Source organism: Mauremys reevesii, linkage group 5, assembly GCF_016161935.1.
Source record: "Mauremys reevesii isolate NIE-2019 linkage group 5, ASM1616193v1, whole genome shotgun sequence".
NCBI lineage: Eukaryota > Metazoa > Chordata > Testudines > Geoemydidae > Mauremys > Mauremys reevesii.
Window position 1 is genome coordinate 41802928 of NC_052627.1, and position 16303 is coordinate 41819230.

The window sequence follows — 16303 nt, forward strand, 5'->3', positions numbered from 1 at the left end:
CTAATTGGAGGACTTCTGGGTTTTATTATTGCATGGATTTCTAGTGTATTCTTAAAATCCTTACTTTATCCTCTGGAGAAATCAGGAAAATGGAAATTTGAATGGGTTTATAAATGTACTTTAAAAAAATGAGCTGCAATAGGTAGGCTTTGAGCTCCAGCATAGTTTCCATCACTTGTATAGTGTGCACTTGTTCTTTGTCTATTTTGCTATCCTTTTTTCTGTACATATGTCTGATTCTTTTTTCTAATTGTCTGTCAATCTGTCTTCCGTCAATCTGTCTTCCTAATTGCCTTTCCTTTCATTATGACCTATCCCCTTTTTTTTGTGTTGAATAGCAGTGCTGAGCTTCTGTACTGAAACACTTTAGCCAATGCAACTGCTACGAGTAAAATAATTGAAGACAGCTTCATACACAGCAGTTACCACAGGCAAAATGCTTCATTGCGTGAGCTTGGCGTCGCTGTTCTTCTCCAGCTGCCAACAGATGTCTAACTGGGAGTATGTGAGAGATAGTCCTAACTCAGCAGTGAATAACTTCCAATATGTGCAGTTCTATTTCTCAAAAGTACTAAGTCACTAGATCTTGCCAAGATCTGCATAAATCAAATTAGGAGAAGTTGTTAGGCCAAATCATTAGACTGCAGAGCAGTGAAGTCAGTTGGGACTATTTGTATTTGGCCCATGCTACAACAATCAAAACAAAACAAAAATACTGATGTGTTGGAAGAACCACAAAAGGACACTTGACCTTTAAAGGTCTTCATTGTACATATAATTATCTTGTGCATAGAGCATTATATAGGTGCTTATTTGTAAATAAGATTTATACACATTTTTCCACACTCCTCTGACTTCTCCTATTTTATCAGATTTGTCAGAAGAATTTCTCTTCTGTCCATGGAAGCATGCAAACGTTTGAAGTGGAAAAAGTTTTTCAAGAGGGGGTTGGCAAGATCCAGCCTATAGTGGAAAGTTGGTTAAGCCCTTAGCAATCATAATGTTGTTTAATGCCACTTGGCAACTTAATTTACAGAGATTTTTCTAGGAATACTTATCTAATATTCATCTGTAGCTATTTCTAAAATATAAATATTCACTGTCTTAATTAGCTCTACCTGCAACTTGTAGGCCTATCTTTCTGTCTTTTCCCACAGGATAAATAGTTATGAAAGACATAGACATCTGCAGTTTTACTTTTTTTTTCATTCCTAATTCTGTGACATGCATGCAGGCAAACAGCTATGCCTGCAGAGACCCTTGTTGGCTTCAGTTGGACTCTGTATAGGCACAGGGCCTGTCTGTTCACTCATTTTCCAGGACTGGAGCCTTTATTAGGGAAAAGACCATACTCATGTAGCACCAGATACTCTGTAAAGATTGACGTACTGCAAAAATTTTCAGACAAAGGCCAGCTAGTTATTCTTAATTTAAGACTTCAAATAGCATCAGTTAGGGTTTGATTAAATGGATATTTGTAAATAAGTTTAATAGAGCCTATGGTAAAACATTGGCTTTTTTTTTTTTTACATGTAGAGTGGGGCCACGTTACTGGTGCAGAATGAGGGGGGGGGGATTGGCACACCTTCCCTCCTAAGCATTCCAACACAGCAGGTGCCTGATCCAGCTTCTGTCGAAGCCAATGGAAATTGTTCTGCTGACTTGTGTGGAAGCTGGACTGGGCCACAGAAGCTGTAGTTCAGCAGCCAAAGCACCACCAAATGCTAGGAGGCCAGTGCTGAGTTCCAAAGGAATACAGTATCTAAGGTCATCTGTGAATTTGCTACTCCTAATGATCCTGGAGACAACATCTATGCTCCTGCCTGTTTTGGGGTATAATGCTTCCTCCTGACCCCTTCTTCTTGCCTCATAACATGGCTCTAGTTTTGGAACTTTTAAATGAAGCCCTTTCATTTGCTCAATATGCCTGCTTAAATATTAAAGGCTACATCCTACCCAGGACTAGGCCTACTCATATTGTCAGACAGGAAAATGTGTTCAGTCTTTCCTGACCCACCTCCAGTGGCAAAAAACAAACCAAAACACCACAGCCTATCAGTGGAAGGGGTGGGGAGGGAACTGATGGCCAATGAGCAGAGCGAAAACAGCAGACTAATTGGTATGCAAAAATAGTGGAGTGGTGCAATATTATGGCACACCCTGGAGGTTGGTGGTCAGGACTGTTATCCAGGGTTTTCTGAACACAAAGCAGTGGTAACTTAACTGTTTCTCTCCAGGCAGGTCAGGAATAAATCAATGGGGATACAGCTCCTCCATCTGATAAATGCTTGATACAAACCAGAGTGCTTTTACCTAAAACTACTTTATTAGGTCTCAAGCACACAGAACATATATGCTGTAGCAGTAGGTTCAGAGCACCCCAATCATTAGTTAGCCAAAGTCTGTGATTTCAAGTGATCAACAGTCAGGCTTCTGGGGACCTTCCAGCCAGCTGATGGGGAGTTTAGGTGTCAGCTCCTGGCCTGAAGGAATGTTCCCTTGGACTGCTCTGAGATATTTACTTTTACTTAATCATTTATATATAACTCTCTCAAAACACAACTCATAGTAACCCCTAATGGGTCACCAATTCTCCTAGCTTCAACAACTTGCTCATTATCTCTTACCAGCAAAGCATTTCTAGTCATAATAATAAAACTTTAATATGTCTGGGGCACTCAAAGCCAAGGTCACTATTCACTCACGCTCTTCCATTCTTATGGTCTGCTAACTCTTTTCCCCTCCTCCCATTCTGATTAGAAAAGCTGCAGCTGCAGCAATTTGGCTTTGCCTATGAGAGCCCTGACAATTATTTCTAGCTATGTAGTGTTCTGCTTTTAATCAATGGTGACTAAATACCCCTAAAATGGCTGCTGTTTAACTTGGTCAAGTTCTGTGGTTACAGGATAACCATCCCACTAGCCCTCACTGAGAACTAGTTCTGATCCTGCCTACCTTACTCATGCCAGGGCTCTCATTGCACTCTCACAGAATCTGGTCTTGTACAACTCTACAAAAATTCAGGGTTGAGACTGAAATTCAGTACTTCTCTAACATGTCTAGATACTACATAGTTTGTACATTATACAGCCAATATTTTCAAATTAGGAGACTAAAATTAGTCACCTGTTTATTTCTAAATGTTAATATCCAACAACTCCTACTGAGGCCCATAGAAGCTGTTGGGTGCTCAGCATGTTTGAATATTAGATTAGTTTAAATTGATTGCTAATTTTGAAAATCTTGGCCCAAGAGCCCTGTAATGATGAAGAATTAAATATGGTGTTTTGGACCAGTTTCTAAATTCCCTTTTTCTTTCTGTAACTTTAAATTGGACCATTAACATTTTGTTATGTAAATCTCCAACAGATGTCTGTAAATAGTAATTTAAATTTCAAAGCATAAAATAACCAGTATGCTTCAAAACTGTCTCATCAGATTGAAAGGAGTTGATACCAAGTGTTTCATTCATAACTGACTAATATTAAGCAGTGGATGTCAGTTGATTCTTAAGTATGGCTAACACAAGCCCTTAAAAAGTTAAGTATCAGGAGGTAGCTGTATTAGTCTGTATCCACAAAAACAACAAGGAGTCTGGTGGCACCTTAAAGACTAACATTTATTTGGGCATAAGCTTTCGTGGGTAAAAAAACTCACTTGTTGCATCTGAAGTGAGGTTTTTTACCCATGAAAGTTTATGCCCAAATAAATGTTAGTCTTTAAGGTGCCACTGGACTCCCTGTTTTTTTAAAAAAGTTAAATAACTATATATAAAATTATTTTAAAATGTTAAAATAATTACAAAGCTAATTTTAGAAATCACATTTTCTATCCATATGAGGACTTGGTTTGAGTGACAGTGATTGTAAGCATGGGTGATGTACCCAGTGGATGGAGCAGGACCTTATCTGGTGGCTTTAGTGGCAGTTCAGAGTAGTGAGTGCATTCAGATCCAGGACTCAGGTACCAGACTGGGGGTGAAAGTGGAATTAGGGTTGCCAAGCCAAGGGTCAGAACTAGAGTCAGGATTGGGACACCAAGCTGAAGGGTGAGCTGAAGTCAGGGTTGAGAAGCCCAGCCAAAGGTTGAAACCAGAGTCAGGATCGGGAGCAGGGCAGGGAAGCAAAGACTACATTGGAGCAGAGAGGGGTCAGGGGTGGAACAAGGGCTGGAGGCAGGAACTGAGCAAATGCAGCTATGGGTATTATACACATTGACCAAGTGCTGTGGTCCTGCAAGGCTCAAGTAGTAGGCTGCAGGCTTTCCTGCCCAATCAAGAAGCATCATGGCCATTTGGAGAAGGCTCATTGGGCCAAGCTGAGCTTGCTGGGTTATCTAGCCCTGCTGGGTTGCTAGCTGTGGTCCTTTATAGTACCTCCTTCCCTAGGGCTCCTTCTAGGGTCCCTTGGTTCTGGTTTGTCTGGGTGTTAGTGAAATTCCTGTTACAGGACAAGGTGTGCATGTTTACTATGAGCTCCAAGGATTGCTCCTCTGGCTCATATCCCCTTCCAGTCTGCTAGGTAATAGAACTTACCTGACCCATCTGGTAATTGAGGATTTGATAGACCTCATACTCTTCCTATCCACCACCACCCATAGTGATTAAGGATGGATCCATTAGGCCAGGGAAGGGTTTGTTGATGGATGATTTGATAAGGTAGACATCTTGAAGGACTTCAGGAATTAGAGTTTGAAGGTCACTGGATTTATTTTCTGGAAGATACAAAAGGGGCCAAAGTACTTGTGGTTAAGTGTGACAGATGGACAGGTTGGCTTCAAGTTCTGGATGGAGAGCCATACCGTATCTACATTTAAGTCTGGGGTGACTTGACATAGCTTTTGTAAAGCTTCTTGCCAGCTGTCAAATTGTGCTATAACTCCTGATGAATTTGTTGGGAATGGAGGACGAAGGCTGTGGGAAACTGGGGATGAAAACCGAAGTCTGCAAAGAACACGCTTTGCCAGATGAAGGTGTGGGTTGCATTATTGCAAGTGAATTCCGCCAGGCATATTGGGAACCCAATCATGTTGGTGAAAATTCATGAAACAGTGAAGGTAATGTTCCAATGTCTAGTCGACCCTTTTGGTCTGGCTGTCAGTCTGGAGGTGGGGTGGGGGCGGTTGAGATGGAGGAATTCCTGCCAAATTGGGAGACTAACTGGGCATCCCGATCAGAAACAATGTGTTCTGGCATGCTGTGGTACCAGAAGATGTGTTCCAAGAAGAGACATGTTACACATGGTGATGGAAGGGCATGGCAGGAGATCCACAACTGTTAGGACCAGTGAGTAGCCTTGGGAGCAGAACAACTCCACAAGGAAGTCCATCAAAAGGTGGACCAAGATCATGGTATCGTTAGAAGGATCTGGGGAAGGCCCACTGGTCTCATGCAGTGTTTTCTGGGGTGGGGGCAGAGATCATATGTCCTAACAGTCCTTGACAACTTTTTGTAAGGCTGGCCACCAGAAATACCAGATTCCTGCTCTTAAGCTGGCTGAAATGGCAGCATTGTGGCACATCAATACTTGGATTTGGGGATCTCCTTCAGAGAGGTAAAGGTGATCCCCATGGTGGTGGAGGCCTTGCTGTGGAAGGAAGGGTACCATTACCCAGGGTATAATCTGACTGGTGAACCACTGTGTCCCCTCAATTCTCCAATCTTGAGTGCCTTTTACACACTTCACTGTGAGAGTAACCACTCCTGGTCTGCTGTCTCTCAGGGCTTGGCTACACTTACAAATTTGCAGCGCTGCAGCAGGGTGTGAAAACACACCCTCTGCAGCGCTGCAAATTGCGGCGCTACAAAGCGCCAGTGTAGTCAAAGCCCCAGCGCTGGGAGCCGCGCTCCCAGCGCTGTCCGTTATTCCCCACAGGGAAGTGGAGTACGGACAGCGCTGGGAGAGTTTTCTCCCAGCGCTGGCGCTTTGACTACACTTAGCGCTTCAAAGCGCTGCCGCGGCAGCGCTTTGAAATGCAAGTGTAGCCAAAGCCTTCAGCCTCTAGCATGTAAATTACTCCCAGCTATACTGTGTGAGTGTTATGGCTAGCAACACCAGCAAATTACCAGTCCCAGACTTTCTCCCAGAAATGTCTTATACTGCCTAGCACTCTCCTGGACAACACAAATCATATAAAGTTGGTCATTTTTATTAAAAGAAAATGATATGCACAAATCCTGTTATCTCAAATGGAGTTTTCCAAACACTTCACTCCAAGCACACTGGTTTAGATAAAACAATAAAGCAAGTTTATTAACTACAGAAAGAAATATGTCAAGCGATTACAAGTAAGGAGGCATAAAAGTCAGAATTTGATTACAAGAAAATAGATATTAGTTGTTTTACCTTTTAACTTCCTGTTGTTGTAAAGCCCGAAGCCCACAAGGGGTTATGATAGTTCCAGAAGGGACCTTCATGTCGTTAAGCTCATGCCCTCCCTATGTCTGGTCTCTTTTTGGGTTGCTCAAACTATAATCTGCCAGGGCACGGATGGCCTACCCAGTGAATGGAGCAGGATCTTGTCTGGTGGTTGTGGTGGCAGTTTGGCATATTGACAAGTATAGATGTAGGATTCAAGTAGTGGACTGAGGGTGAAACTGGATCAGTGTTGAGGAGCCGAGCCAAGGGTCAAAACTAGAGTCAGGCTCAGCACACTAAGCCAAAGTCCGGATCACAAAGCCAAGCCAACGGTTGGAACTGGAGTCAGGGCAGGGAGGCAGAGACTAGATAGGAGCAGAAGGAAGTTGAGGCTGGAACAAGGGTTCCTGGGAGCCAGCTGTGCTCCTGATCATGAAGTAGTTTTCATAGTTAAATTCACCTAGGAATGGTTAGTATTAGTGGTGCTGTATAAAGATTTAGAAGTTTTTGATTAGAGAGAGAAGGAATCATCAATGATTAGATAATGGCATAGAGTATACACTTAAAGTTTGTGGAAAAAACAAGGTAGGAGGGGTTTCTAGTGATCTTAAAGTGGTGTAGCTGCATCGGTGCTGCTGTAAACTGTCTAGTGTAGACAAGCCCTAACTGTCAGGGTGATTAAGCACTGGAATAAATTGCCTAGGGATGTTGTGGAATCTCCACTATTGAGATTTTTAAGAGCAGGTTAGAAAAACACCTGTCAAAGATGGTCTGATAATACTTATTCCTGCCTTGAGTGCCTAGAAGACATTTTAAGGCCCCTTTCAGTCCTATGATTCTATGAAAGAGCCAGGAATATGCAGCAGCATTAAAACCAAACTTTATCTTGCAAATAGTGAGTATTATAATGCTTTATAGCTTTAGAATAGTGTAACATGAATTTTAGCAATTAATCTAGTATAAATGTTAGTAAATGCATTACTCTATCAGAATATACATTATTCCCAAAAGATCATCTTGTCACAACACAAATATCCAAATAGTCAAAGGTTTCATATTTGGGAAGTAGCTCATCTGCTTTTTATTTTGTCCCTGCTTTGCTTTACCCACTTATTGGAACACTTCAAACACCATTCATCTGACAATCCCTCTAAGAGCTAAATTTTGACAGTTGCAGTTAACTGTAGAGGTTGCCATGGATTTTGATAGAAAAGTAACTTTGCTCACATGATTTTCTCTTGGCAAGATGTAGAATTGCCACACTGGAAATCTGAAACTCCATCCTCCAATTAGCAGCTGGAGAAAGGGTTTGTAAGTGATCCCTTTGTGGAAAGCATTTTTCAAGTCAAGAGGATGACATACGGATTGTAACTTCTTATGGGAACTTTTCTAAGTACCTGCAAAAAAAACCCTCATTTGGCTAATGAAATGGCTAAATCTGCTTTAGTAAATCCAAGTTAAAGATGCTGGCGTGTACAATTGCAGGTTTTTTTTACTGTGCTGCATACTTAAGATTATGAAGTAAACCAGGATACTGTGATGTCACATACACCCCACCTCAGAGTTAGATGTGATTGGAGCACTAGCATCATCAATTAAAACAGAAGTGGAAAGCAGCGTTGTCACAGATAAGTAGTTGATGAGATGGGTACATTCCAACTGCTTTTATACAGCCTTGAATTTGCTGCTACTTGTACCTCAGAGCAAATACTTCCCTTTTGAGATATGCGAGTAATAAATTTAGCCAGGTAAATTTTGGAAGAGCAGGATAAGGTGTTGCTTTTAGAACTGCCCAGGACTGTTCTGCATTGGTGCAAATCATCCCTAATGCTTTTTTGGGGGCCAGGGAGAGGTAAATATTAATTGTATTAGAAAAGCTGAGAAGTCTTTCCTTTACAATTGTTACAGTCATTCACTGTAAATGACTTTTTACATCTACTCAGGGCATTTGAGGGCCAGTATCTTCAAGGCTAGGTCTACACTAAACACCATTGGCAGCAGTGTGTGGGATATGTGTAGCTACGCAGCGCAGTGAAAAGCAGGCCTCATCCTCACTGCTTGTGTAGCTATACGTGTTAGTGAAAAACGCTGGCAGCCGGGAAATGCTTTGGCAGATCCCTGCTGCCGGAGCCTTTCACTATGGTGAGGAAAGGCCCTGGCAGCAGGGAAGCAGCTGGAAAATCCTCTTGCTGGAGCCTTTCCTTATAGCAGGGGAAGGCTCTAGCAACAGGGAGCTGGTGGAGCTTTTCCTTGCTGTCTTCCTGCTGCTGGAGTCTTTTCCTGCAGCAGGGAGCTAGCTGCCTGAGCCTTTCTCCTCTGCCTCCCCACTGCCAGAGCCTTTCTCTGCCATTGGAGTATTTTCCTGTGGTGGGGAAAGGCTCTAGCAGCAGTACACTGTGGCTAAAAATGGCAGTGTAGATGGAGTGGGAGGGGGAGGAAGAGCCACAGCTTGGGTGAGTAGAGCGCGTAGGGTATATACTCACATATGTACATAGACCATTTAGGCATGTCTTGATTCTACTTGCATGGGGATGTTTGTTTAAAACAACACTTTTCATTATTTTTTAATTGTGGAAACAATTGTACAGGTCTTGAGGTTGTTTTTTTAACACATTATTTTCACAATTTAAACTTTTGGTGCATATTTAATTTGACAGTTCCCCTATAACTTCTTTCTGAAAGACATCAGGAAGCCTAATAAGCCCTTGCCAGATGTAACCCAATATTACTTTTCACACATACTTCACACAGCTGTATCTAGGTCATCTCATTAAGTGTATGGTGAATGCTTCCCCAACACTGTTACTCTCCACACTCTCACCTCACCCAAAAGGTAGACAGCTGTATTGCAGATTTCTGAAGCTATTTACAAGCAGAATTTTGGTTTAATAATTGACTTAAATGAGAATTGTAATTTTGACACTAATAATAATTCCATTATTAAACACTTCAAATGCCTGTTTATGACTAAACAGGTTTCTGTACCACATGGAAAAGTTGAACCAGTTAAATATTTAAAGTCCATTTTGGGTACTATCCATAAGTGGTGTGAATTGGTTCTTTCCCTCTTTTATGCAAAAATACAATAGGCAAGTGGTGATTCATAAGGATCCATTTCAGTCCCCATAGAGTAAGGCAAACATTTTAGTTTAATCTTACTTTGTTTTTTAAATATTTTTAATTGGTGAATTTTCTACAAACTCTTGTTAAAGCCTACATGAAAATATGACAAACCAGACTAATTCATAATTTTGATATTTAACAGAATAGGTATCAAGAAGATATTCTCCCCCCACTCCAAGTGTCCACAGATTTTTAAAATCTCTTAATTGTACACATCTTTCTGTGGTGGCTTGCTAAAAAGAAACCTCAAAGAAAAATCCCATTGGATTGCGGTAAAGAATACATAAAAATGGGCCATAACTTCCATTCCTCTTCCTCACAGGGGAAAAAACCCTAAAAGAAACATTGAGTTTCATGGCCTAATTTTAAGTAGTACCTAGTCCCTTAGAACTGTTTTATTCTTTATTGTAGGTTAGTTAAAGGGTACAAGTCAAATACTTCTCATAGTAAACTATTTAAATATTACACAGAGCAAGATCGTGGAATATGTAAACTTCTTAGAACAGTTAAGCAAAGCTTGAACATTTTGGACTAGAGCCTCCAATAATGTAGATTGGTGTAGTTCAGTGGATTTATACCAATTTACATCAGCTGAGGATCTGGCCTGTTCAGTAACCGACTCTCAAGGTGAATCTATTCATCTGGTCCGTTTTTGTTTCTGTGTAATGTCAATTCCATCTTACTGCTAAGAGCCACAGCTTGCTTGCAGCTGGGGGGTAAGATCAGTGAGTCACTGGCACCAGGGGACTACCTTTTAGCTTTTTCTGCCTCTGGCTGAACTTGAGACTTAATGACTGAATTTAAGTGTGAAACAAAGGGACTTCTGTCCTACTTTAAATGTGAATGTCCTCTCAACCTTAACTATGACTTCCCCAATACAAACACCATAAATGTTCCTGGTTTCTTAGGAATTTGTGCTGATTCTGACCTACACGTAGAAGCATATGTATACATAATAGGTATGCAAGATCCCTTTTATAGGGTTATAGTGCAAGTCTGGTGATAACTATTTAATTTGTGTTTTTATTGTGCATTTTCCTTATTAGATTAGAGTCAGAACATATAATTTTCCATCTCTAATCTCCCTGTAATATGCTACTGTGATGCTGCTCTCCAGATGCTTTATGAAAATATGCTTATGAATGTGACTGATGTAACTGAAATATGCTTTATGCAGAAGGTCTCTTGTAAGGTATCATTACAAAGTTTATAATCTACTGTGTGTGTTCATTCTATTTGTATGCATGTATCATTCTTGTATCTGAAGCTAGAAATATCAAGTATAGCTCTGAGGTTCTCTTGTAATTATGCAAAGTATGGGCCATTAATGGTGGTTTAGAATCTTGATGGCTCCCATTGACTAGGAAAATTGGTTTTGGGTGGTTTATTTACCTGCAAGCCTTCCTGTGTACTTGTGGGCCAGCCCCTGGGAAATGAAGAATGAGGTCTTCAGTGACATGTGACCACGTCACCTGATAATTAATAAAATCACTTCTGTTTACTAATTAACCCAGACTGAGTGATTAACCTGGGTGAGTGAACAGCTGTGCATGTGTATCTGTGTTATAGAGGATGGATAAACTGAGTTTACCCTGTATAAGCTTTATGCAGGAAAACGGATTTAGAGGTAACTTCAGCACATCAGGTGACGGTTCCAAGGGGGTCTCTGTGACTGAACCTGTCACAGTGGCGTAGTTGAGCAGGATTGCTTTGTGACGTGCACAGCTGATTGCTTTGAGACACTGGTAGTGATTTTAAGTGAGTTTTGAGTGTGGTCGGAGAACAGACGCAGTGGTTACTGGTTTGTTATTTTCGGGTATTAGAGTATTAATACCCCCAGGTATTAATCACTTACTCTGGGTTCATTAATAAACAAAGGTGATTTTATTAAGTATAAAAAGTAGGATTTAAGTAGTTTCAAGTAATAAGACAGAACAAAGTAAGTCACCAAGCAAAATAAAGCAAAAACACGCAAGTCTAAGCCGAATACATTAAGAAACCACCCTCAGATGTCCAATAAGCTTTCCTCTCAGACTAGAGTCCTTCCTAGTCTGGGCTCAATCCTTTCCCCTGGTACAGTCCTTGTTAGTTCCAGCAGACATCTTAGGTGGAAAACAGGGGCTTTTTCATGACTGGCAGCCACCTTTGTTTTGCTCCAATCCCTTTTATAGCTTTGGCACAAGGCGGGAATCTTTTTTGTCTCTCTAGATCCCCACCCCTCCTTCTAAATGGAAAAGTACCAGGTTTAAGATGGATTTCATTATCAGGTGACATGGTCACATGTCACTGTAAGACCTCATTCTTCATTACCTATGGGCTGACCCACACTTACACAGGAAGGCTTGAGGACCAGAGTTATACTCAATATTTCTAGCTTCAGATACAGGAATGATACATGTATACAAATAAGATGAACACACTCAGTAGATTGTAAGCTTTGTAATGATACCTTACAAAAGACCTTTTGCATAAAGCATATTTCAGTTACATCATAGTCACATTCATAAGCATATTTTCATAAACCATATGGAGCGCATAGTCACAGCTACATCCAGGTCTTTGTCCAGCTTAATCTTTGTTAGATGTTAAAATAGCAATTGGTTTGAGAACTGACTTTATCTCTTTATTCATAGTCAAATTGCAACTTCAGGCAGAAGAAAGAGGAGTGGTGTCAATCAAAGGCGTATGTGCAAATCGTTTTCTGGCTATGAAGGAAGACGGCAGATTATTGGCATTGGTAAGCAACACTAAGTCCTTTCTTTACTTCACCTTCCTTCATGTTTAGCAGCTGATGTTCGAGACATAGGAGTTACTCAACTAACCAGTCATATTGAGTTGTTCATGGCCAAATTGTGCCTCCAGCACCCAGCCCGAATAACGGGACTCAGCACTGAGAAGAGGCATCCTTCCCCACTCCTAGGCCGCAGAGCCACACCATAGTGGCTCTTGCCCGCAGAAGGCGTAAGACCAAGAGAAAACATTTAGTGATTTTGTTTAAAGGGCATCAGTCAATTTTAAAAAAAATCCCACTTATTTCCAAAAATGAAATTACTACCATTGTTAGAGTAATCTTAAATGTAAGTGAAAACAATTAGATGGGTGAAAACTGTTTTTAAAGTTTGCTTGATTTTTGTGGTTTTTGACAGCAGTCTTTCATAGTTTTGTCTTAATAGTGAGTCAGTTTCTCTTGTTTTGTGTGGCTTTATCCAGACTGAAAAACTAGGAGAGATGCATTTTTGAAAATGTGTGTAAAAATACAACAATTAGTAGGTAGAGTCAAAGAGCAGGTGTAGCACCTGAAACTACTTAACCTTTTTAAAATTAACTGGTTTTCAAGCTGTCAGCACTCCTACATATTGGGTAGTCGTAGCATTACTATAAACCTTAAGTTGATACATTTGGCATAAATTATACTTTAACATCAACCTGTAAAAGATGTTTTTTTCAATTCTGTTTCAGGACCTACAGTGTTCAGACCCTTTTCATTTCACTTACAACACACACAATGTCTATGTTCTTCTGAAGTTTTATCAGATTTAAGTGTAAACTTTTGGTGTCTTTACCTATATATTTTTCATATAGATCCATTTAATCCAACATTAGTGACGAGCCATTATATCACTATAATATTTCCTTCCAGAAATTTTCTACCAGCTCTTAAGTGACTCTCTAGTACTTCGGTTATTCTGGAACACAGCAGTGTAAATATTCTGTGAAATTCTCCTTAACTAAAGACACATTGGATTAGTTCCTAACTTCCAGCTGAGTTCCAATTAGTGAAGGATCCAAAAGGAGGGCTAAAAGAATTGTCTGTTCTTCTAATCGTCAAGGCAGTTGAGATCCAGTTCAGTCTCCTCTCCCCCTGCCTCCCCATAATTTAGAGCAGCCTTAGGGAAGCTCTAATTTATGTAGGTTAGTAGCAATCCCAAGGGACCGTTGGATCAGCAGGGATCACTGGAGCACAGCACAGCCTGGTATGCACCCTCTTCTGCTCCCAGCAGCAGACTCTCTACACCAGGACAAATACATAGTTGTCCTTTTTAGTCAGTTTTTAATGGTCTCTTTGCTCCAGCTGAGCAGCAGGAAGGGAGTGGAGTGTGGGTTGAATCTGGCTCTTGTTTTCCTAGGAAGGTATTGCAAGATAGTCTTCAGCAGTGGTATCTGTAAGGTCATGTAGACAAAATGGAGATGATACCAAGGATTGCTTGTAAGGTGGTGTCTACATGGGGAGGTTTACCAGTGTGACTGTACTGGTATAATGATACTGATATAATTTAACTTCCTGTGTGGGCATTCATATTCTGGAAAGTGTCCATAGTAGGGTGACCAGATATCCCGATTTTATAGGGACAGTCCCAATTTTTGGGTCTTTTATTACTCCCCTACCCCCGTCCCGATTTTTCACACTTGCTGTCTGGTCACCTTAGTCCACAGGAAGAGGTATAGTAATGCTGTAAACTTACCTGTGTAGACAAGCCCTGAGAGAGACACATATTTCCTGGCCTCCATCACATGACTTATTAGGGTTACAAAAGGCTGTGGTTTTTATGACATACCAGGGATTATTGGCTGCTACATTTTTTTCCTCCAACAAAAAATCAAATGTAAATACAATATATCAACTAAAACAGCCACAAATTGCTAGAGCCAATTAATAAAATATACAGAAACATTCAAGGAGGAAAGTCAGGATATGAGACATCTGATACTAGCTATAATCTGTGAACTTCAATGGCTTTTTGATCATACAACTATTTCTTATTCTCAGAACCATTCCTTTTGCAATGCACGTATATGGATCCCTGACCTGGAGCCTGTGTTGGGTGTTTGTGGTGTTTTTTATTGTCATTGATTAGGTGGGCATGTGTTTAATTTTGCCACTAACTTTCTGAATGCCCTCAAGAAATAGAGAGCCAGTGTTGTCCTTAGTTTTGTTTAGATATCTTCTGTTCCTCCTATAAGATGGACTTACGACACATAGCTTTGGTGTGGATGGTAAAGCTGTATTTGTAGCCCCTTTATTTCCTTAATCTTTTTTCAACCTTTTGCAGTGGAATTAACCATTTGGTGTTCTTTTCATAATTTTTCTTTTCTCCTATTTTACTTTACATTTGTGTGTGGGTTTTGTAGTTGGTGTTGAAGTGACTTCAGGATTAATTGTTTTATTTTGTTTTTTTACTTAAGAAGCTTATTGGATGTTGGCAATAAGGTGAACAAACAGTTTTATCAAGTAACAATGTTATTAACCTGTGGTGTGCAACAGCTCAATTGAAGAAAATGCAAAGAGTTGTCTTCGGAAAGATAATCCTTCCCATTTAATTCAAATAGATCTAAGCTATTCTTGCAGCAAGGGTGATCAAAAAGTCACATAATGAAATTTCTGGTTCTTTTGCGAGAAACTAACTGCAAATTTCACACTTGGATAACTTCATTGGCAACATTCTTGCCTTGCCAAAATAGGACATCCTTGGCCCTGTCAATGCCCAGATAGATTAACACGTAGCATTTCCAATGTCATACTGCATAGAGTCCCATTGTATGCAGAAATTGCATCTTGATATTTCCGGTAAGATGTTACCCTTGGAGAAGTGTCTGCTTTTTCTGTTGTCCACTCATCTAGAATTCTCTCTCAAACTTTGGCGAAGTTGGGTCATTTTGTGTTTCTCATCTGAGCCTGTGAAGTTTTCCAGAAAAAAAAGGGATAATATTTACACAACTATTCAAATACCACCTCATCCTGCAGCTCCTTAGTTTTTCTATTTATAGGAGCTCTTGAAAATACTCCATTATAAGACTTTTTTTTTAAACCTAACCAGTATTTCTCTTTTAATGAGTACTCTCACAATTTCATGCTCTATCTGAAGCATAGGTGCAGTGTTTCCAATGATATTTCTGTAATATATATTCTAAATTTGTCACCTATTTATATTGCTACTGATTTCTGCCCGTAAACATTCAAGAAATTAAGAACTGAAAACAACAATTGCTTTGGAAGAGTGTACTGCTGGACATTTCCCGATTAACATAAATTAGCATGATCTGGAATGTTAGGTTCTTTGTTAATCTCAAAGATTTCAGTATGGTTGCTTCTGGATACCTTTTGTTTAATTCCCCAAAATGTCTTTTACAAGTCTTAAGTGGTTCTGTGTTTACCTTAAGCTGCATTCTGAATTGAACATTTTATTGTGACATTTTAAAGCAAATTTATCCCTAATTAACATTCCCTTGAATTGTGAAGGCTTCCTTGTTTTGCGGTCTTTCCATTGCCTTAACATTTCTTTGACCTGGTTAATCTCCTTGGTCATTTGGAATGTCTTATACGATTAATCTCATTCAGCCCAAACTGGTACTTGTTTCTGTTTAAGGTTTTTATTCCTTAGCACACTGCAGATGATTAGCGTCTTCCATTACATTGTTTGTTTTCATCCAAAATCAACAGATTGTCCCTTTAAGAGGGAGCAGGGCCAGTGGCTTTGTGATTTATCAGTGGCCTCATAATTGGGCTTAAGTGTGCAGCTGGGCCCTAGGGGGAGAGACTGAGACAGTGGTAGGGCCAATCAGGAAAAAGCCGGTAAAAGCTGCCTTGGTCAGCCAACAAAAGGGGCCAGAGAGAAATGAGCCACCAGAGACTGAGAGGTCCCAGAGGGAAGCTGTAGCTGTCATCTGGGAGAAGGCTGAAGGCAGGAGAGCAGCAAGATGGGTTTGTTGGGTTACTTCTTCAAGCCAGAGAACCAAGGCTAGAGAGCTGAAGGCCAGAGAGCAGCAGAGGGAGTTGCTTGCTGACTTCTAAGCTGGAGAGCTGAGGCTAGGGGAGCAGTGGATGG

At 40.5% G+C, this 16303-nt stretch overlaps 1 protein-coding gene across 1 annotated transcript in view; it reads left to right on the forward strand.

Moving 5' to 3' along the window:
• The window catches only part of FGF2 (fibroblast growth factor 2), a 55764-nt gene that overhangs the window by 25468 nt on the left and 13993 nt on the right, over positions 1 to 16303 (forward strand). Inside the window, exon 2 of the mRNA XM_039542013.1 lies at positions 12113 to 12216. Coding sequence (XP_039397947.1) covers positions 12113 to 12216 — 104 coding nt within the window. The remainder of the gene's footprint in view (positions 1 to 12112; positions 12217 to 16303) is intronic.